We start from the raw sequence: 23208 nt of genomic DNA, 5'->3' as shown, positions 1-23208 counted from the left end.
AAGGCTGGACCCACACCCCACCTGTCTAGGTGTCTGTACCTTTCAAAGCATTCTGTGGCTCATTCTCCTACATTGGGCCCCAGAATCATTCAGTATTAGATGGAGAGCTTTTCCCCCAGCGTTGCCAAGTTAAGCCGCCTCCCCCAGGCGGCGTTGGTCACAGGCGTCATAGTTAGGACTCGCTGCTTTGTCTGTGAGGCAGGGAGGCTGCCTGGCGGCCAGAACGGGAACGTGCAATTGGCACTTTTGGTATCAGAATAGTAGGAGTGCGTGAGAAGAGCATGCTTTTAGGTGACTCTCTTCTCAACAGGCTCAGTCAGCTTTTGAGTTTCCCTAAGGAAATAAAAATGTCAGACATAATAAAAGCTTTGCTTCTGTTATCTGCAGATGTCCATGTAATTCTACGTTTCACTGTCACTTCTAACCATATAACTTTCACTTACTGTCCTCACGACAACAGCAAATTTTAGTTACTGAGAAGTGTTTCGGTGAGTACAAGGATAAGCACTTGCGTTTGACTGGCCTGGGGTCTATTCCTGTTAGGGCTTTAGCGCCTTGGTGGGTGGGCGGGATTATAGAATCTGTTTCGTGTTCTGTATCACTATAGTCTAAACAACTTTATTTCTTGAGATTAGGGTGAAAAATAGGCCTCTCTGTCAAAAATCAGTTTCTCTCTGGATGAAGAATTTTTCTTTCTCTTTTGATCTTAGAACCCTCGGCCTCAGGAAAGTCGGACAGCATTCAGTGGCTCGGTCAGTATTCCGTCTATCACCAAATCCCGCCCTGAACCCGGTCGCTCCATGAGCGCCAGCAGTGGCCTGTCAGCAAGTAAGTAGCCTGGGCTGCAGGAGACACATGCTTAGCAAAGCAGCAGCCGTGCGCTCATGCATCACCAGCTGCCAGTGTCTCAGAGCCGCTGGGCAACGCCTTGCAGGCCCAAGTGCAGCTGTTACGAAAGTCGTCACAGGGTCCCTCTAGAGGTCGCAGTCCATCTGGGAGACAGACAGGTAATACTACAAACCGTGATGAGAAGTGCCCAACCTCCCGAATCACCATCTAGAACTTTTGGGAAGAGACCCTGCCTAGGACCACAGTTTTCAGATTGTCCCCTTTGCTGTTCAGTCAGAACAGCCCATCTCAGTTTCTTAAGATTAGGGTGGTTTGAGTGTAATTTTTCTCTGAAAGGAATTTTTCCAGACTTAAAAAGAAAAAGTGTAAACCACAGAGGTGAGGTTCTATAAATGATCACTAGGATGGAGGAAAGGACCCCGGGAAGAACATACTAAGCACTAGGCAGCCCCATCAGACTCCATCTTTCTGACATTTTATTCTCTGTGTATTGAGAGCTCAGTTCCCACAAGACCCCCATAAGGTAGAATTCATTTTCTTATTTGCAAATGAAGAAAACTGAAACTCTGACAAGATAACTTGCTTAAGATCACACAGGTTAGTAAGCAAAGCAGCAGAACTCTATGGTGGTTTGGGTTTTTTATTCAGAAGGACAAAATTTTTAAAACAGTAACTTCACATTACAGCTTTTGTTAAATTGAGGACTATACTAGGCATGGAATTGGAAGAGAGATCTTAAAAAAATGATTTATGCCTTCAATTAGGTTATAATCTAAGACAGAGAAGATTGGCAACAAAAAAGTAAAGAGTACCTATCCAAAGAAACACATCAACAAATGAAAATCAGCACATGTCTAGTGACAGACACCTCTAGAAATAGGATGGAGTGTTGGGAGGGAGCAGATCTCTTAGGGAGTAAGGCTGCGTCAGTGGTTCTCCACCTGAGATGCATTCTAGAATCATCAGAAGGGCTTTTAAAAGTTCAGTTGGGAATTCTGCTTTTGTTGGTCTGGGATGGGGCCCAGGCACTGGTATTTTTAAAGCTCCATAGTATAATATGCAGCATACACTCAGCACTGGTAACTTCTGCAGTAAGTAGATTATGGTGACACATTTGAGGGGCTCAGGAAAGAAACTGAAAGGAAGCTGTCAGATCACCAAGGACAGGGTTTCAGCAGGCAGGCTCCTGTTCAGTCTATGAAGACATCTGAATGTGGGTGATCATTAAGTACATATCCTTTGACCAGTCACCTCTTGACATTTCATTGAATTCTGAATGTAACATAACTCAATTTTAGGGATTTGTTAAACTAGCAGAAACTCAAAACCATCGATACCTTGTAGTTGTGCTAAAGCCTCAACACAATCTCAGTCTTTCTTGAATGGCGATCTTAATATTGAAGCTCAACAGAATTAAAATGTTTAGGTTAAAAACTAAAAAACAGTAGGGAGTGCTAAGAGTTGAACATATATAGGTGCTAACAGTACCCCAATATTTCCAAGAATTTTCTGGTCATCCCCTTTCCTCCTCTGGGTGGTTGCCAGTCCTCCTTTGATGTGTCCCAACCCTAAAATCAAAGCAGAGGGTGAGTTTAAAGAAACACACTGTGTTTTTTTAATCTGTGGCGTTTTGCCCTGTGGAATGAAAATGCTTCTGTTATGTTCCTTTGTGTCTTTAATGAAAACTCTCTAGAAGCTAAGTGACAGTTCTGCATCATCAGGTGGCGTGGTCTTCATTTTTCTGAGCTCTGTTCTCCTTGGCTTCACATTCAGCATGTGTGTTTCGAACATCTGCTGCTTGCCCCATTCTTGTCAGGGGCCTCCAGAGGCAAGGACCATCCAGTAAAAGAATGGCAGGCACATAATTCCAACCTAATGTCCAGGTGCTATGAAAGACGTGATGAGAAGTACTGTAGGAGCCCCAGGGAGCAGCAAAGACTCACTGAGACAGTAGCACGTGGGTGGAGACTTGAGGCATTGATTCTGTGGAATCGCCTAGCAAGCAGGGCAGCCCGGGCACAGCCAGTGAGAGCAGAGCCTGGAGGCCTGGCAAGTGCTGCCCACTCATCCAGCAGCCCCGGTGGCTGGGCTCCAGGGTGGGCTTCAGTGTAGCCAGACTCACGGTCCATCAGTTTGCTTTAAGCAGGAAGGAGGGCTCCCCACCTCAGCTGTCTGTGTGCTGTCTCCTTCTACATGTGTAAAGTTTTACCTGACCCATGTGCCGTAGGGTCATCTGCACAGAATGGCAGTGCGTTAAAGAGAGAATTCTCTGGAGGCAGCTACAGTGCAAAGCGGCAGCCCATGCCCTCCCCATCGGAGGGCTCGCTGTCCTCGGGAGGCATGGACCAGGGAAGCGACGCCCCAGCTCGGGACTATGACGGAGAGGTGAGTGCCTGTGGGGAGCAGCTCCTCCTGGGGACGGGTTCTGGAGAGGTCCTGAACCAGACAGGTGAATGTATTTCTTGAACCTGTTCTGCCGCCTGGACTGCAGCAGGGATCGGCCACATGCTCCAGCAGGGGCGGCAGAGCCAGTCACTTGGGTTGCAAGCTGCAGTTACCCTAGAGGTGTTCAGACTTCTAGCTTTCATATGAAAATAGCCTACATTTCCAAAGACCTGCAGAAAGGACTAGGAGAATTTGTTATATTCTATGCCTCTTACTCAGCTCAGAAAAGGTGCTTTCTACCCACAGTAAAGAAGTTACGCATGCGTGCTAAGTCACTTCAGCCGTGTCCAACTCTCTGTGATCCTATAGACCATACCCTGCCAGGGTCTTCTGTCCATGAGATTCTCCAGGGAAGAATACTGGAGGGGTTGCCGTGCCCTCCTCCAGGGGATCTTCCCCAGGGAGGAGGAGCGAACCCAAGTCTCTTATGTCTCCTGCACTGGCAAACGGGTTGTAGAAAAGTCATGTCCAGTCATTGGCCAGGGTGGCTGGAGAGGACCCATGATGGCCCGAGCCCCTCCTGACCCTCTGCTGCTCCCTGATGTCTTCCTCTGGCCTCCCAGGACTCTGATTCTCCGCGGCATTCCACGGCTTCCAACAGTTCCAATCTGAGCAGTCCTCCCAGCCCGGTGTCGCCCCGGAAGACCAAGAGCCTATCTCTGGAGAGCACGGACCGCGGGAGCTGGGACCCGTGAGTGGGAGCTGGGACCATGAGCAGCCTCTGCGCTCAGATGCTCTGGGCTCCCCTCCACTGCCCCCTCCTCTCACTGTCATCTCTTCCCCAACCTCTGCCTGAAAACGCCAGGGCCAACTGCAGTAGCAAGGCGGGGGTTCAGGAATTCTGCCTCTAGGACTTTCATCCATGCCCTCCTCGACTTAACAGCAACAACCATAAAGGCAGACTTTCATTGAGCAGCTTAGATGAATACTGATTTCATTTCATACACTTAGCATTGCTTTCCAGACTATTTCACCCTTCCCCTAAAAGGTAGCTTAAGTAGACAGATTCCACACATGTAAGCGATAAGAATAAGATTAAGCAGACCTTGTTTTCACAGTAGAGTCTCATGTAGCCCTGAGACAGCACGTGGGGCTCGCCAGTGGGTCCCGGGCGCGCGCCAAGCCCCTTCAGCACCACAGTGAATGTCGACCTGATCGTTGCCAGTAAATCCCTTATCACTAAAATGATGCATATTTTACTACAAAACAGAGTTTAAATAAATACACAAATGTAGAGGTTAAGTACTGAATGTATATAGTAAAAAGAAGCATCTTGTATTCAACAAAAACTGGATGCATATATGAGAGATCATTTAATTTAAAGAACTGTGTTGTTTCCTGTCTGTTTTCCACCTAAAAAATGAAAGGGTAGAAAGGCCTGGCACTGATGTGTAAAGAGGGAGGGTGGGAGGAGCAAGCATCCCCTTACCGCCAGCTCTCACACTGGGCAGGGGAACCTGCATCTCTCACGCTGGACGCGGGCACCTGCGAGCTTTAGGAGATGCTCCAAGGCTTTGGTTTCATCGGTTTGGAGTGTAAACTGGGAACCAGACTTGTAACATTTAAAGCCTCTTCAGCAGCATCATTAAAAGGCAGATTTACTTCTATCCAAAAGACATTTCTATTTCTAGCAGTAGAATTTGAACCGCACTTCTCATCTGTTATTATATTTTGGTATCTTCTGCAGATGAATGTAGAAACGCAGTTTTGTCACCTTCTGGATCCCTTCCATCTGAAAGGATACAAGGAATGGCATAGTCTCTGAAGGGCCATAAAAAGGTTCAGCAGAGTGCTTTTTTCCCTTAGCTGATCTCCTCCCCACCTTGCAGTGAGGCCTATGTCCCCAGCTGAGCCAGCTTCTCTTCAGAGAGGGATCTGTTTTGAGGGGGGGTGTCAGCATCCTCAGATAAGCCTGGGAAAGGGGTTTAATTACCAAATAATGTAAAACCTCAAATGCAAGAACTTGAACAGCCTTAACCAAATACTCTTTCCCACACGGAACGGGAAGCAGACAGCTCATCCCTGCCGCACACAGGAAGTCAGCCTGGCGTGGCCTTCCTGAGCGGGTAAGCTTTGCCTCCCTCCTAGCTATATTGTGTTAGTCCCGTTTCCATTTGGATTCCTGCTGTTTTAATTGCCATAAGGAAAGAGATGTAGAACCAGGAATTTATTTCTCCAGAGTCATTTCACCAGTTAAGCACATGAGTAGAGAAAGATAGAAATAAAAATATCTGACGGTCATACAGAGAATCTGCCTCTCTCTTACTTTTTATCTAAATTTCCCTGAGAAGTACCAACAGATTTTCTGCTGTCTTCGTAAAATTCAGCTGAAATGGAAGAGCATTCGTGCCATTGCTTGTCCGCATCTTGATGTGTGAGCACTGACATCTTACCCACCCAGCACCACCTCCACGCCCACACCCACACCCACACCCACACCCAACCCCCCCCCACCACAGCCATTCCACTTCCCAACGCAGGCCACAGGGAACGGCCTATTCCCAGAAGATGCCACTCTCAGGAGGAAGTCACTGAGGTTCAGGGAGGGAAGAAAGGGTCCTGTGTGGGCATTATATTGTGAAATATTACAGTAGAGAATTTTAAAATAATAACAGGTTTGGCATTTAAACATCCTGAACTTGGTGCTTGCTCAGATTTATGTTTAACTTAGGATGGGCATAAATGCACAATTCTAACCTTCTAAATCCTTTGCTTTTGGAAGAGAAGTGTTATGTGGAAGTACTTTTGTGCATTTAGATTTCAAGAGTCAGACGTTGAGTCTGGTTACTGCCATGACTCCAATCACTCCTTACATTTGGCACTTCCCAGGAGGAGAGGGAACCTGCCAGCCGACTGCTGAGCGTCTGTGGCCCAGTCCCCTTCAGACCCTCCCACCCTCTTCTTTGCTTTCCCCTCACCTCTTCCTGCCCCCCTTTTCTCCTCTGAGCGGAGGCAGATCCAGCTGAGATTCACTGGACTCCACACTAAGCCATTAGTTTATAGCTTTGACAACTAAGTTTCTGTTGCCTATAGGTGCTTATTTCTTTCAGATGCTTTTAGGATCAAAATAATAACCATATCTGAAGTATGGACACCAGTATAGTGAGTCATACCCTGTAGCCCCCTAACAGGGCAGATAAGGGCTTGTCCTGGCTTTCGGACTCACTGGGAGGTGTAATACTAACCCAGTAGATTATATTCCAGTAATCTGAAACGGTCTTAGCAGTAGCAAGAGAGCAGTCCCAAATGTGATTCGTGTCCAATAGGAGGACCCTTGGGGAAGAAACACTGCCAAGGATGGTAATCTGGGGGTTATTTTCCCAAGATAGTGATCATTCAACTGGGTTTATCCCCATTCTCCAATATGAAGCGGTTACCTTCTGAAGGTTCTTGAAAAGAATGATTTGGGAAGATGGGGAATGGATTCTAGAGAAACAAAAAGCATAATGATCGCTGAAATGGATCAGTAACAAAGATTAAGGAACAGATGTGATGCTGCTGTCTGCATTCGTCCTTTGTTTTCAAGCAGGACATTCAAAGAAACATATGTGGAAGCAGGAGCTTATTTCTCAGTAGAAAGGAAAAATAAGAGGCATTTCTGGCATAGTCTAGATGTGTTGATATTTGGTGCTATCTATATTCAGCCAATTTGTTGTCTACTCTTGAATTCTACTTTAATCTTGCTATGTGCTTTGGGTGTATAAAATTACATATACACACACACACAAACACACACACACACACACACATATATATATTTCTTTTTGCCAAAAACAGAAGCCTTCCTCCTTGTCAAATAATTGCTAAAGCACCTTTTTTTAGTTATGTGTGTGCACACACACCTACACTTAGTGATTTAATCTTCTTTCTGAGGGAGCATAGTTTTAAGGCTGTGAAACACAACTAAAAAGGGCCCATCGATTTAATTTTCCAAGCAGAGCTTGTGGCCAAGCTTCAGGGAAGAATCTGAAATCCCCGTTTTGTTTACAGCAGCATTCTGTCATTCCCCAGCTGGTTCTCAGCCTCCCTCTGCCTTCCGTATGGTTAGAGTTGCGTCATTTTGTTTCTCAGTGGCCACATCTACTTCTGTGAAAGACCAGTTGCATTTCTATGGACTCTCAGGTATCGTTAAAGAAAAGCCAGAGTAGAGGTGGGCAGACATCCCTGACCCCCCAGGCAGAACAGGGCTGTTTCCTGGCCTTTGTCCACAAGCTGTGTGGTCTCCCAGCTCAGCGGAGCCCTGTCAAGCTCAGCATCCACTCTCTGGACAGAGGAGCGTTCTCAGCAGCGGCCAGGCTTCACCACTGCCCCAGTCTGCTGGGCAGAGTTGGGAAATGACCAGGCCCCCCGCTCCCCTCCTCTCGCTGGCCCAGCCCCTGCATTCATTAGATAAGCCACACGGCATTTCATTGGGCCCATCTTAAAAACCTCTTTCCCTGTTATGACTTCATTATGACAAGTCCAGCGTCCTCTGCAGAGCCCTGCTCCTAAGGGGCCCTCGCTTCAGCTGGAGCTCTGCCTCGAGTCTCAGCACTGGTCGGCAGGCCAGGCGCTCCTCTCCCTTCGCAGGGATGACCGTTACACACACAAACCATTTCATTTATGGGGGGAAATTGATGAAAACAAATCAGCCTTGAAATTTCATGAAAACAAAATGACCTGCCTTTTTATTTGATAGTGTAATATCATTTATTTTATAAATTTTTTAGGGTTTTTTCTCATTGTAATATTATTGTACAGTTTTGCATGGCCTGGGTGTAATCATTTTTTTGTTTAGAATATAATGCTGACAAATAAGTGTGTATGGAAGGGGAAAAGATAACTGCTTTGGCCTCTGATCACTCTTTATTTTGTTTGGTTTTACCCCCTCAGTGTCTTAGGGAACTTTATAAGGAGATTCTCTGCTACCAAACAATGGTGTGGATTCTTTTGCACAGAAATATTTAAGGTGGGACAGTCAAAAATGTAACAAGACTCCTCGCCGATATTTTATGTTGGTATCACTTAATATTAACCAGACTCTGATGTATTGCAATAAAACAGAGAACTGTTAGAACTGAGTATTTTGTCTTTTTTCCCCTGATTAAGAAGTCTGAGGAATGGCAAAAAGGTGACTGACTCTTTTCATCTCTGAACCCCGATTTCTGCCTGCCTCCCCCCTCAGCCAACTTCCTCGTGACACTGGAAGGATGGGGAGTTAATCTGGGCCTCTTCTTAGTTCCTCCCATAGCTCAGGTGAGAACAGTGTTTGACTCTCTCTCTGCTCTCTGGTCCGAACTCCCCTGGTGCCCAGTCTGGAAGGCCAGGCTCTGCCAGCACATCTGTGGGCCGCCCTGCTGTGTGCGCTTGCCACAGGGAGCCTACCACACGAGGCCCGCCCCACTCCCAGCCTGGCTTCCCGACCCGTGCCACCGCCGACTGAACGTGGCGACTGCTTGCTCCTCCATCTTCTACCTGCAGAGAAGCAGCAGACCGGCCCACAACTTGCGCTCGAGTTAGAATGTCACAGCTGAGGACGCTCTGGAAGGCCTGGGTGGTCTTAACAAAGGAGATCTTAAATTGGCTGCAGCTGAATAATTATTCTGAGACCCCACCCTGTTCCATTTCACATGTAATGGACATTTCTGTTAGCTGTTGGTTCACTGTTTGAAACCATGCTTTAGAGGCAGGAGCTGTGCAGAGGTTGGCAAACATCTGTAAAGGACCAGTGAAGAAACACTCTCGGCTTTGCAAGACTTGTCTCCTGCTCCGACTCAACTCTGCCATCTTTCTCTGATGATGAATATGGGCTAGGCCTTCTGGGTTCAGGTACGGAGAGCCTCGTGGTGGGAACAGGGGCAAACCTTGCAGAAGCATCTGGAGGCAGGAAAGGGTGTGACGTTGACCTGGGGCTCATCACCATCAGCTCAGAAGCCTTTGCAAGTCAAAGAATTAATGCCAGAAGGCTAGGGTTTTGTTTTTTTTTTTTAATTGAAACAAGTACAGACAATTACAAGAATTGTACGAATATTAACACAGCCTGAAATGACCCCTTGGGTCCAAGCAAGTGATATGTGCACATCAAGACCCAGGGGCCTGGGGCAGGAGGAAGGACCCCCGCACACCTCTCTTGGAGCCCAGGGACAGCGCGTGTGGCCCTCTCTCCTTCTGTGGCTCCTGTCCTCCTTGTAGGAGGCGGCAGTTCTCTGGAAACCTCCGTTCTCAAGAAAGCCTCTAGCAACCAGCCAGAGAGCAGGTGTGGGTGGGCCTGGCTTGGCAAAGTGGTACTTGTTGGCACTGCTCAGGTCAGCACTTCTAGATCCAGGCCACAGAGGAAAAGGCAGAAAATACAAATCTCATTCTAGAAACACACACACACAAACCTGATATTACACACTCAATAAAATCCAAAAAGGCTTTTCTGGTTTTGGTGTTTTGTTTTTGTTTTTGGTGGCAGGGATTCAAAGGAAGAACTCTTATCTTCTGGTTAACATTCACATTAGCAAAAAACCCCTGTTACAAAAAGGAAGAGGAAATAAAATTGTCTTTTTATCGAGAGCCATTTCAGAGGATTACTAAACAATAAGCAAATTCTGACAGACAGTAGTGGGGCTGCATTTTCATCCTTGCTCCTCTTACCCCACAGCCACTTAGCAAAAAACCATGTATGAGCGCGGGCAACAGGCTCCGAGCAGCGTCCCCACATCAGCCCGGCCACCCTCTCCCACCGGGTGAAGTTTAAATGCAGCGCGGCACCACCAGCTTCCCACTAGCTTCAGCGGCTCAAGGACCGAGGACGGAGGGTCCTGCTACTGCTGCTCGGCCTGCCTCCTGCAGTAGTTGCTGTAGGCCTCCTCAAACATGGCCTTGCAGGGGAACCGGGCCTTCAGCTTCGAGCAGATGAGGAAGGAGCCGCCCATCTTCCTGTGCAGGGAGTAGGTCTCCTCGGGCGGCGGGACGAGCCGGTGCCTCAGCATGATGGGGATCAGGTTGTGGATCTTCTCGGTGGTGCTCTGGGTGCCAAAGTCAAAGGGCTCCTCTGAGGCAAAGGCCTCCCCCAGGATGAGGATGGCATCCAAGTGGGCGTCTTCCATGGCCTGGAGGAAGAGGGAGGGGAGACTGAAGGGCTGGGGCTTCAAGCCCAGGGCTCCTCCCACACACCCCCCCAGGGGCTCCCTGAGGGCAGGGCGGGTAGTGAGTGCTTCACCCAGATTGAATCATGGTAACCAGGGCATGAACTCAAACCACTTCTGTGTGACCTTTCTTCCAGGTAAGAAGAAAGGGAGCTTGGCAGATCTGTGGCAGAATGCCAGGTGTGACCCAGCCTGAGGGCACTCAAATCCAGAGGTTTTATAAAATGCCTGTCAATCCCAAAAGAGCCACAGGCCTGAGCTGAGGTGAGCCTCTGCACTCCTGGGCGGTAGACCCAAGACCACCTGGGGTCCGCAACCCTTCCCCTCTGTCGGGAGAGGACAGTGCTGCTATCTGGCGACAGGACCCCAACACGGTCACTCCTTCATTTAAGAGGCTACTAAGATCTCTTCCAGCGCGCCCCTCACCCCTTCCCCAGTGAGGCCACAGGAAGTGGGGGCTGGGTTTTGCCATCCCACCTGCTCACCCAGGCCCTGAGCGCCCACAATGAGCCCAATGACTAGGATCTCGACATGGGCTGGGGTGGGACACAAGGGCTTCATGACCAGCCCTGGTATTCTGAGGACCTCGGCCCAGCGGCTGGGACAGGGCCTGCCCGACCTGCCGTACCAACTCTGATTTCATCCACTTACAAACTGAGATACCCTTCAGATTTCACAGGAAAAGCAGTCCACGTCCCACCCTTCCCACAAACACCAAAATTGGCCCGGTGGCTGCATGTGACTCAGCAGGCCTGGTGCACTTCCAGAGTCAAGAGAGCTCACCTTGACCTCGTAGCCGGTGAGGAACTTCATCTCTATGGATTTCTTCAGTACAGCCTCCCTGTCCTGGTTAGCAGCAGCCCTGATGATCTGGACAGAGGCACCATGGGTGGCACGTAGAGAGGAGATCCTGGGGGGTCCAGGGGCTGGCACCCTCCCCTCCCCTCACATGCCAGCACATCCACTTTTACCCTTTACTTGGGTTTCCCTGGTGGCTCAGACAGTAAAGAATCTGCCTGCAGTGCAGGAGACCAGGGTTCCCTGAGTTGGGAAGATCCCCTGGAGAAGGGAATGGCTACCCACTCTAGTATTCTCGCCCAGAGAATCCTGGGGGGCTCCAGTCCATGGCGTCACAAAGTCAGACACGACTGAGTGACTTTTACTTTCCTCTGCGCCTCAGGCGGCTATGACCTCCTCCACTGTCACCAAACACCAGGAACAGACGGACATCTGGACGGGAGTCCACCCTCCCTCCAGGCCCCAGAAGGGCACCCGCCAAGGCCAGCCCCCCACACTCCTCTACCTGGATGTAGAGGTCGGTGAACGATCTGTCAAATTCCCGAGTTGCCCCGAAGTCCAGAAGAGCCACCTGAGGATGGGTGATACCAGGGAAGGTTTGCCCCCGTGGGGTGGAGGGACAGGGCAACGGGGGGCTGAGACCCCCGGATCGTGGAGCCCTGGTGCAGCAGAGCTCAGGGCCCCTGTGGGAGCCCGCCGGGTGCTCACCTTGTGCAGCTCAGGGTCGTAAAAGAAGTTGGACCAGTTGGGGTCTGTCTGCATGAAGTGGAACTCGAACAGCTCCCGCAGGCACAGTACCAGGATGTTGTAGCAGATCTGGGGGCCGGGTGGGTCCAGTCACACCGCGCCAGGCTGCCTGGCCCCTCCTAGACCCAGACCTGAAAGCCTGACCCCTGCTCTCCTCTCATCACCCACCTCATCCCACCTCCCGCCCACAGCCAACTTTGATTCCAGGTATATCGCCGGGTACGGAGACGATGAAACGCTCTTGTCCCTGCCCCCACAGGAAGTGCTGGGGACTCTAGGGTCACCAAGTGACATACCTCATTTCGAATCTCCTGGCTCAGCCCCTCGGCCTGGTCCAGGGGGAAGCCAGACACCAGCTCTGTGGTCAGCACGTGGGGGCTGCAGAGCTCGTCCACGATCTCGGGCACGTAGAAGAAGGGGTGGTCCTTCAGTAGCTCCCTGGCAGGGTCAAGAGATCACACCCTGTTTGCCCTGATCCTCCCACCCCCACCCTGGAGACGACACACAGGACAGCAAGGGGCTGAACCCTCCAGGCCGAGGGCCCTGCCTCCAGCTGGTGGGGGACGGGGCTCCGACTCCAGGCCCCAACCACGGTCTTCCGCCCCTCAGAGTTGGAGGGGCTTCCACCTCTTCTGTCCCCGCAGCGGGAGCAGTGGGCGAGGGCCCGAGGCTGGAGACGCACCTGAACCTGCGGGCGCAAGCGGCCTCCCGCTGGTAGTCGCACTCAAGGGCCAGCTCCCGCCGCAGCACGTCGATCAGGTGTTCGGGGAACAGGCCTGGGTGGAGGAGGAGGGTGTCAGGGTGGCCAGGGGCTCTCCGAGTCAGCACCCCGCCCTCGACGCCTGCCCTTGCCCAGCAGCAGCCTCAGACCTTCTGGAAGCATGTTGCTCATGTTCAGCACAGTCATGAGGTTGTTGACATCACTGTTGATGCTCTGGGCCACGCCAGGGTACTGCGGGGAGCAGAGGGGCACCAGGCACTCAGAGTACGGCCCTGCGGGCCCACCCTCCTGCCGCCCATCAGCTTCCCAGCTGTGTCTCTCCCAGACCCCACAGCTCCAGGGCGGAGCCAAGACCCCACGATGCTGCTGTAACCCTCGGACCCTCCATGACCTATTCTACTCCACCTACCACACCCCCACGCCCATGCAGAGACAGCCGCCCCACCCTCCAGCTCAGGCCCCCAGGCAGACCGTCACTCGCCCTCGTCCCCACCCCACTCGAACCAAGCTTGCGGGAGGCTGCTAACCCTCCCAGTCACTCCGCAGATACTTCTCTGCACCGAGCGCTGATCTGGTGCTAGGGACAGAAGCGAGGAGACGCACACTCTACCCTGGGCGCGGGGACACACAGGGCATGTGGGTGCAGAGGCCCCCACACCACAGGCCCCGGCTCTGCCCTGAGCAGCTCCTGAAGACATGAGCACACACCCTGGGCGCCTACCTGGATCTTCATGGCCACCTCGCGGCCCCCCTTCAAGCGGGCCAGGTGCACCTGCCCGATGGAAGCGGCGGCGAAGGGCCGCTCCTCGAAGTACTCCAGCTTATCCCGCCAGTTGGGGCCCAGGTCGTTGTTGAGAGTTTTCTGGAGAGAGAGGCCAGGGAGGGGCTGTGAGCACAGCCGGGGACACCCTGAGGAGGCCCCCCATCCCCTCCCACAGGGCTGCCGTGCCCCAGCCAAGAAGCCCCGGCCTCACCATCATCTGCTTCAGCGGCATGAAGTCTGCACTCTGCCTGACCCGATCGAAGATCTTGGCCAGATGGGGGTTGATGAAGGCATCGTCTGGAAGGCAGCAGGGCAGAGAGCAGAGCGCTGACCCCTCGGAAGGAGGGTGTGCCGGCCACCTCCATCACCCTGCCCAGTGCAGCCTCCTCAGAGGAGGCCCAGTGCTGCTCCACCCTTCCACACACTGAGCCCCGGTTCAGAGAAGCTGAGGCACAGGCCCAGCCTCAGGTTCCTCCTGCTTGAGGGGAACTGGCTTTGCTCCCACTCAGGACACCAGCCTCTGAGCTGCTCTGCCCTGGGGGGGCCCCATCAGAAGCCCTGAGGCTCCCCTGAACCCAAGCTCCACTCTCAGCGCTACACCGAGCCCGCCTCCGGCTCAGCCACAGCGTCTTCCCCAGCCTTCCTTCCCTGGACCACACCCCTCACGCCCCGATGTCACGGCACTGCAGCCCATGAGCTCCCCCACAGCACCCTAGGTCCATCAGCCTGACTCTCGTCAATTTTTGAGATGCCAGGACTTTTGGATATGCCAGGACACTCAGAAGAAGCCAAAAAACAACCGGGGGTTCTTCTTAAAGATTGTTTTTTAAACATCCCAGGTTGGTTAACAGCAAGGACGCAAACAAGAGAAGCCAGTGAGCAGAAAACCTCCCTCCCTGCTCGTCGTCCCAGTGGGGCCAAAACACATGCCCTCTCTCTGCCCCTGCCCCCCGGCCCCGCTAGCCCACCCCCGCCCCCCGCCGGCCACACTCACCCTGGATGCTCAGCATCTGGCCCAGCTTGAGTGCCGCCCCACGCACCTTGCACAGCGTGCGCACGATGCGCTCCGCGTTGGCCTCCGACAGGAAGGGGCTGGAGTCCAACACGGCCTTCTTCCCTGCAGGGGACCAAAGCCACCATGATGCCCCTCAGGCGGGGCTGCCAGACCTGGGACGCCCACCCCCCCACTCAAGACTGAGTACAACCCAGCCCACCAGCCCCTGGTTGTGAGTCTTGGCAAATCACTGGTTCTCCCAGTAAAAACAGGAACAATACCAAAATGTCAGGGTTTAACACGTTTTAAGGGCGGTGGAATAGAGCCCAGCAGAGAGCCTGACACAAAGGGCTTCCCTCCCGGGGCGCCACAAAACTGGCAGTGCAGTTTTAACTCCACATCTCACACTTGCCCCCCAGACGCTGAGGAAGGCCCTCCAGGGCCCCCTAGGTCTCCCCAGGCCAGCCCCCAGCACCCTCCCAACATACACACACACACAGGCTGGCCCATGGGGCCTCTCCCTCCATGTCAGCACGCACGCACACACACACACACACACACACACACACACACACACACACACACACACACACACACACACACACACACACACACACACGGGCTGGCCCATGCCCAGCACCCTCCCAACATACACACACACACAGGCTGGCCCATGGGGCCTCTCCCTCCATGTCAGCACTCACACACACACACACACACACACACACACACACACACACACACACACACGGGCTGGCCCATGGGGCCTCTCCCTCCATGTCAGCACGCACACACACACACACACACACACACACACACACACACACACGGGCTGGCCCATGGGGCCTCTCCCTCCATGTCAGCCCCGGCCAAGTGACAGTCCCTTGCCCCTCAGAAAGTGAAACTGAAAAAAGTGAAAGCAAAGTCGCTCAGTCGCGTCCGACTCTTTGCGACCCCATGGGCTGTAGCCTACCAGGCTCCTCCGTCCATGGGCTTTTCCAGGCAATAGTCCTGGAGTAGGTTGCCATTTCCTTCTCCAGGGGATCTTCCCAACCCAGGGATTGAACCCTGGTCTCCCGCATTGTAGACAGACGCTTTACCGTCTGAGCCACCAGGGAAGTCACTGCCCCTCAGTGTCCTGGACAAAGGCCACCAGTACCCCCAGAGTCCCTGCACAGTCACCCAGGGCCCGCTGGCCAAGGTGAGAGTGCAGTCCTCCAGTAGGGGGAGTGAAGGGTCAAGGACAGCCTCACCAGGTGGGGGCCCACCTCTCCCCTCTCCCCACAGAGGCCCTGCAGCCAGCTGGCCCAGGGAGAAAGTGTAGGAACCTCAGGGGAGCAGAATACTCAGGGGTACAGGGTAGTGACTCAAGGTGACGAGGAGGGGGTCACCCAGTGGTCCTGCCCTCTGTCCTGTGAGCCCAGTTAGACCAGAAACTCCCCAGGCTGCCCCCACGGCGCCTGGCACTTTCCTCAGCCTGCATCCCTGCTGGCCTGGTCCAGCACTCAGAGCAGGTCTGAGCCTGATCCCCATGGGGGGACCAGGGGAGGTGACATCATGCCACTGCCCTCTGCCCAGGGCTGTATCAGCCTGGCCTCTGATATAGCAGGGCCAAGGGGCTAAAGCAGGGTGTGAGTCTGAGGGCCAGCATCTGAGGGTAGCTGTTAGGCCTACACAGGGTCAGGCTCACTCTCAGGGAACCAGATATCAGGACAGGGTCCCAGAAAAGGGAGAGAGTTAAGCTCCACAGGAAGAGGCCAGCAGCTGAACGTCAAGGAAGCCACAGCCCCTGAGCGGGGCCACTCCAAGGTGGCTGGGCCAAGAGGAGTTCCTGGCAGACCTCTAAGTCCCCTCTGCCCTTCCCAGCGCTCAGCCCCTGGGCCCTGTGGGCGGGGGATCTGGGTCGTGTCCCTGAGGAGGCAGGGGAGGAAGAAGACCCCGCCCCAGGCAGGAGGAGGGCGCTTTCGCCCCGAGTGACACAGTGACTCTGACATTGAGAGACAGGGCCTAGCCCCCTGAGATTTCTAGGCAGCCCCTCCTCACAGCTGGCCAGTCTCCACAGCCCGGGCAAGGGTGGTCTGAGAACAATATGGGGAAGTCAGGGAGCCCAAGGGCATGGTGGGCTGGCCCCCAGCCAGAAGAGGCTCCCTGGGGAGGGCGGGGTGGGCTGGTGGGCGCCTTCCAGGCCCAGCACTCCAGGCGCTGCTCAGGAAGGGGGAGCACACCCTCTGGCCTGAGCCCCACGTCCTGCTCCCAGTCTGGTGGCACCCAGGTGCCTTGACCCCCAGCCAGGCCACCGCTTCCCTGACAAAGGACACCAGCTGTAACCTAGGAGCTGGGGTTGCCTCTTCCCTGCTTGGACAAGGCAGGATGGAGAGCCGCCAATTTTGGAGCGGAGGATGGGAGGATCTGTGCCTGGGGAAGGCTGGCTTCTCACTCCAGAGTCAGGCTTCACTTCCCGGAGCCTCAGCACCAACACTAAAAATACCTCCTTAATCCTCTCTGTCCTCTGGCCCCTTCCAAGGACATACATGCTCAGGGGCCGGTGGGACGGGCTAGTGCTGTCTCCCCCGAGAGGACTCTCGTCCCCTTGAGAGGGTCCTGCAGGGGCAGCAGGGCCATCCAGGTGGCTGGCAGGCCACCAGGGGAGCCGGCCCCGGGGCTGTAGCCAGGGCTCAGGGACCACAGTGCAGCCGGACCGTGGGGACCACTCAGGGTCCCCAGCGATGGGAGGAGGAGGTGTCAGGCCCTGGAATGAGCTGATGAGCCCTGAATAGGGACAGGGGGCACTCAGCCCGGAACATCAAGTACACGTTGAGAAATCCACAAGCAGACGGCTTTAGCAGGGCTGCCCTTAATGGCCACCAGAATTCCATTAAAGGGAAAGTTCTCTGCATCTACCCAACCCACCCCCATGCCGGGACAAGCTTGGGGGACAGGCCCTGGCTGGGCACCCCCACAAGTGGGAGGCGGGGGGAGCTGCCCCCTGACCCACTAACACAGCACCATAAACACCCAGGTTCCAGCAGCCAGTCTGGAGAACTTTCTCCATGGGGTGCTGCCCACAGCTGGCCACCCAGACCAGGGGGAATTGGGCATTCTGACCTGACCCCAGGCTGACCCTGGGATCACAGGAGAGTCATGACCTTCGCCTCAGAGACGAAAGGGTCTGAGGCTGGAGAGGGGATGGCCACCCCAGGGTACCGAGCAGGGGGATGGAGGCCCCATAGCTCCAGCAGCTCCCACATCCCTCAGCCACAGCCAAATGGGGAGCCCTGGGCAGCTGGCCTAGCAGACCCGGGGCCCCAACGGAACCCGACACTCCTGTCAGGAGAGAGCAAGTGAACTCCTCTTCACCCTCTGGAGGAGCCAGGAGGGTGGGTGAGTCAACATGGGCTGGGACGGGTGCACAGCGGCCTTCAGGTCCCAAACTCCAGTGCTGCCATTTACGCAAACACAAGGTGCAGGGTGCCCATGGAGGCCAACCCTCAGGGAACACAGACAGGAGCTCGGAGCTGACACGCCCACCTCCCAGGGCCCACCCTACCCTCCTGGTCAAGGGCCCAGCTCACCTGAGGGGTCGTCGGGGCGGAGGCTCTTCTTGGCAACCTCGGCCAGGGCCCCAAAGCCCAGACCTACGGCCAGACCTGCAAAGAGGAGGTTGAGGGCTCTGGGCATTCACTCAGGAGCTGCGCACCGCCCTTCCCCATGAGCCCCGGAGCTCCAGGCAGACAAGGACCTCGCCCCCCCAGGGACCCCCGCTGACACTGCAGACATTGTGAAAAGTAGGAAATACACAGTGACTGTTTCCAGAGAACACCTGGACCAAGACGGGCACGCTGGTGGAAAAGTCTCCTCTACCCGCACTCCCATCGTCTTTGCTATATGCTCACGTGACACACACGCACGCCCGAGACAACATACAGTGAAAAACACACGGGGAGGCACAGCACAAATGGAAAATAAACCAGGAATGGCTGCAGGCCAAGGACAACACAGGCCACCCTTCGGGACACAGTCACCCACTTCACAGTGTGTGCAGTGAGCCTCAACACCCTAGAACTCTCTGATGTAGTTCACTGCAGCTGCAAGGAGACATATTACCACCATAACATACAGCAGTCATTGGTAGGGTTGGAACATTTTGCAAAAGCCATGGGGACTCACTGGAGCGCAGACCGCAGCTCTCACTCGAGGAAGGCCCCACAGACACGCACAGGGGTTTAAGGATGGTGGGGTATCAGGCCCACTTTCTCCCTTCATCGACCTTTGAAATCAAGGTTTCTTAACACCTCATTTGTCCAGAGGTTGGTACTGGATGATCCCAACTGTCCAGGAGAGGCCCGAGGAGCCCACCAGGTGCCACTCAGCCCATACAGAAAGAAAGCCCAGGAGCCTGGCCCAGGGCCCATCTCCTCTACTTCAAACACAGATCCGGCTGGCTTAGGGGCAGGAGCGCAGTTAGCCGAGAGAGTGAAGAGCACGTGGAGGAGGACATTGACCACAGCAGACGGGACAGCAGTGACCCGGGGAAGATGCCAAAGAGGCCCGAGAACAGCCGGCGCTGGTGAGCACGGTCCTGGGGGCGTGGAGGTTGATGGAACAGCTTCCCTCCAGGCCCGGTGGGCGCACATCGGGCAAGGAAACCTGCACGTGCTTTTACATTTTCCAAATTTTCTACGATTATGTGTTACTTCTATGAGAAATACTATTGCATTCACTGAGAAAGCTACTTAATGAAGATAAAAGTGGGTGGGATGATTTGGGAGAATGGCATTGTAACAGGTATACTATCATGTGAGAATCAAATCGCCAGTCTATGTCCGACGCAGGATACAGCATGCTTGGGGCTGGTGCACGGGGATGACCCAGAGAGATGTTATGGGGAGAGAGGTGGGAGGGGGGTTCATGTTTGGGAACGCATGTACACCCGTGGTGGATTCATGTCAATGTATGGCAAAACCAATACAGTATTGTAAAGTAAAATAAAGTAAAAATAAAAATTAAAAAATAAAAATTAAAAAAAAATCAAAAAGATAACCAAATTAAAAAATATGTACTTTTGGAATACACTTTACCCACCATTAGGCAAATGCGCAGCCCCCACTTTGTCAGCTGTAAAGGCAGCTGCTGCCTCTTCCATCGGTGTGAGGATTAAACAGTGGAATAAGACTGAAGCGCTCCCAGGAGGGAGCGCAACACTGTTTAAAGATGTTCGCTATTACTGTCCTTTCTCCTATTCAAAGGGTAGACCAGTGCTGCCCAGCAAATAGAATGCCAGCCACGGATATTTTTAATTTTCTAGTGACCACATTAAAAAGGCAAAAAGAAGCATATGAAATGAATTCTGATCGTATATTTTACTTAACCCAAAGTACTCAACATATTTCCTCTATTTCTTTGCATTGGTCACTTAGGAAGGCTTTTTTATCTCTATTCTCTGGAACTCTGCATTCAGATGGGTATATCTTTCCTTTTCCTTTGCCTTTCACTTCTCTTCTTTTTTCAGCTATTTCTAAGGCCTCCTCAGAGGAAAACAAGAGAATGGGAAAGACTAGAGATCTCTTCAAGAAAATGAGAGATACGAAGGAACAGTTCATGCAAAGATGGGCACAATAAAGGGCAGAAATGGTATGGACCTAAAAGAAGCAGAAGATATTAACAGGTGGCAAGAATACACAGAACTATACAAAAAAGATCTTAATGACACAGATAATCATGATGCTGTGATCACTCACCTCGAGCCAGACATCTTGGAATGTGAAGTCAAGTGGGCCTTAGGAAGCATTACTATGAACAAAGCTAGTGTAGGTGATGGAATTCCAGCTGAGTTATTTCAAATCCTAAAAGATGATGCTGTGAAAGTGCTACACTCAGAATGCCAGCAAATTTGGAAAACTCAGTAGTGGCCACAGAATGGGAAAAGGTCAGTTTTCACTCCAATCCCAAAGAAAGGCAATGCCAAAGAATGTTCAAACTACCACACAATTGCACTCATTTCACATGCTAGCAAAGTAATGCTCAAAATTCTCCAAGCTAGGCTTCAACAGTACATGAACCAAGAATTTCCAGATGTTCAAGCTGGATTTAGAAAAGGCAGAGGAATCAGAGATCAAATTACCAACATCCACCAGATCACAGAAAAAGCAAGAGAACTCCAGAAAAAAACAATTACTTCTGCTTCATTGACTGAGCTAAAGCCTTTGACTGTGATTCACAACAAACTGTGGAAAATTCTTAGAGATGGGATTACCCGACCACCTTACCTGTCTCCTGTGAAACCTGTATGCAACTCAAGAAGCAACAGTTAGAACTGGATATGAAAAAATTTACTGGTTCCAAATTGGGAAAGGAGTATGTCAAGGCTGTATATTGTCACCCTGCTTATTTAACTTATATGCAGAGTACATCATGAGAAATGCTGGGCTAGATGAAGCACAATCTGGAATCAAGATTGCCAGGAGAAATATCAATAACCTCAGATATGCAGGTGACACCACCCTTATGGCAGAAAGTGAAGAAGAACTAAAAAACCTCTTGATCAAAGTGAAAGGGGAAAGTGAAAAAGCTGGCTTAAAACTCAACATTCAAAAAACTAAGATCACGGCATTCAGTCCCATCACTTACTTCATGGCAAATAGATGGGGAGACAATGGAAACAATGACAGAATTTACTTTCTTGGGCTCCAAAATCACTGCAGATGGTAACTACAGCCATGAAATTAAAAGACACTTGCTCTTTGGAAGAAAAACTATGACAAACCTAGACAGCATATTAAAAAGCAAAGACATTACTTTGCCAAGAAAGGTCCATCTAGTCAAAGCTATGGTTTTTCCAGCAGTAATGAATGGATGTGAAAGTTGGACCACAAAGAAGACTGAGTGCCGAAGAATTGATTCTTTTGAACTGTTGTGTTGGAGAAGACTCTTGAGAGTCCCTTGGACAGCAAGGAGATCAAACCAATCAATCCTAAAGGAAATTAATCTTGAATATTCACTGGAAGGACTGATGTTGAAACTGAAGCTCTAATACTTTGGCCTGATGCAAAGACCCTGATACTGGAAAGACTGAAGGCAGGAGAAAGGGTCAACATAGGATGAGATGGTTGAATGGCATCATCAACTCAATGGACATGAGTTTTAGCAAGCTCCAGGAGACGGTGAAGGACAGGGAAGCCTGGTGTGCTATCTACTCCATGAGGTCGCAAATGGTCAGACATGACTGAGCAAATTAACAACAGCAACTCAACATATTATCCCTTACAAGTACTCAATATAAACGTTGTTAAAAAGATATATTACTCTTTTCTTACACTAAGCCCTCAAACCCAAGGTGTGTTCTACTCTCAGAGCACATCTCAACTTGGACCAGCCACATTTCAAGCGCCTAGCAGCACATGCCAAGCATAAGCCAAGTTCTGGCAGCCACAGGAAGAGGCCACAGTCATCTGGAGATGCCCCCAAGGACACCCTGGTGTGCTGAATGGAGATGCTGTGGCCTGTTTCCCTCTGACACCCCAACCCAGCCCCAGAGGACACTGAGCACAGAGCCGGAGCCGCGTCTCTGGTCAAATGTTAACTCCCTGCTGCCTGCCCATCCCCACCCCACTCATCACACTATCTGACTTAGCAAAATAATGATAATGGGAACGTTAACCTTCAAATCCCAATGACCTTCACCAGTGTCTCTCTGCCCCAAGATTTTTCTCTGGGTAGATCAAATCCAAAGAGAAGCCTACGAGAGAGGCAGACGCACCAAAGGCTACCCAGCCTGGCCACTGCAAGCAGACGCCACGCCCCTCCCTCTGCAGAGCCCCCCGCGCCTCCTGCTGGGCCCCTCAGACTCTTTTCTGGCCACTTCTAGGCTGTAGGACAGAGCCAAAGCTCTCCAAGCCAAGGACATGTCACTGAACACTGAATCACGGAGGGAACATTCTGCAAAGGAGGCTGCAGGCTCCTCCTCTGGCCCCGCGAACTCCCTCAGGACCAGCCTGGTGCCAGGCCTGCAGAACTGCCAACAGACAGGCTCCCCACTGAGGCCCGGGAGGTGAGCAGCCCCGCCAGCCAGCCAGCCCTGACCTTGACCTCAGAGCTCCTGCTCTACTGAACCAGGAATAGACTGGCCCTCCTGCCAGTCCCCAACACGGCTGATTTGAAGGACTCTCAGAGCCTCGTGGAGAGAGAAGGCAGGGTGCAGCCAGGTTCCTTCTTCCCACAGAGCCAGGTGGCACCTCTGTCTCAGATTGCCCGAGTTGGTAAGGATACCCTGAGCCCAGGCTCGCTCATTCTCTGTGTGTCACCTTTATCCCCACCCACACCCAGCCCCCCAGCCCTCAGGACAACGCCATCCATCCCCTGACCCACAGGCAGCCCTGGCCTGGATCACATAGGCTGCTCAGAGGTCCCAGAGGAGACCAGCCACAGATCCAGGTCAGCAGCCCCACGGCCACTGTCAGCAGCCTGGCCACCACCCTAGGCTGTGAGAAGGCGCCAACCCCTTTCAAGAAGGTTCCTACATTTCTCTCACCAGAGGAGGTTTTTCAAGCTAGAAACAGAAGGAGTAAGGAGCAGGGTTCTCCCTAGAGGAGTTGGGAGCAGTGGCTGCTTCCCAGGGAATTGGGCCTGTTCCTCGTGACCAGGAAGCCCAGGCCCCAGAGGCCCTCTGCAGGTCCTCAAGAGATAAATATGTCCCCTCTGAGCAACCACTGGGCTTCCGCCCACACAGGCACAGACGTCAAGGAAAAAGTAAAAATAAAACACCTTCTAGTAAACACCGGTG

General features: G+C 52.5%; 2 protein-coding genes across 7 annotated transcripts in view; one reads left to right on the top strand and one right to left on the bottom strand.

The window, feature by feature from the left end:
- The window catches only part of CDC42BPA (CDC42 binding protein kinase alpha), a 300642-nt gene extending 292363 nt beyond the window's left edge, over nt 1–8279 (top strand). For all 6 annotated transcript variants that reach the window (XM_068985895.1, XM_068985894.1, XM_068985892.1 and 3 more), the window contains 3 exons: nt 711–828; nt 3077–3234; nt 3858–8279. In XM_068985895.1, coding sequence (XP_068841996.1) covers nt 711–828; nt 3077–3234; nt 3858–3989 — 408 coding nt within the window. In that variant the 3' untranslated portion in view covers nt 3990–8279. The remainder of the gene's footprint in view (nt 1–710; nt 829–3076; nt 3235–3857) is intronic.
- A 1038-nt stretch (nt 8280–9317) lies between these two features.
- COQ8A (coenzyme Q8A) overlaps nt 9318–23208 on the bottom strand; it is a 47129-nt gene continuing 33238 nt past the window's right edge. Inside the window, exons 5-15 of the mRNA XM_068986080.1 lie at nt 18002–18076; nt 14430–14552; nt 13647–13732; nt 13394–13534; nt 12822–12903; nt 12634–12727; nt 12248–12389; nt 11913–12020; nt 11710–11775; nt 11190–11276; nt 9318–10370 (exon numbers count right to left, since the gene is read on the bottom strand). Coding sequence (XP_068842181.1) covers nt 10083–10370; nt 11190–11276; nt 11710–11775; nt 11913–12020; nt 12248–12389; nt 12634–12727; nt 12822–12903; nt 13394–13534; nt 13647–13732; nt 14430–14552; nt 18002–18076 — 1292 coding nt within the window. The 3' untranslated portion in view covers nt 9318–10082. The remainder of the gene's footprint in view (nt 10371–11189; nt 11277–11709; nt 11776–11912; nt 12021–12247; nt 12390–12633; nt 12728–12821; nt 12904–13393; nt 13535–13646; nt 13733–14429; nt 14553–18001; nt 18077–23208) is intronic.

This window comes from Capricornis sumatraensis, chromosome 14, assembly GCF_032405125.1.
Source record: "Capricornis sumatraensis isolate serow.1 chromosome 14, serow.2, whole genome shotgun sequence".
NCBI classification, from domain to species: domain Eukaryota; kingdom Metazoa; phylum Chordata; class Mammalia; order Artiodactyla; family Bovidae; genus Capricornis; species Capricornis sumatraensis.
Note: the sequence above shows the minus strand (reverse complement) of the source record. Positions and strands in the feature narration are given on the sequence as shown.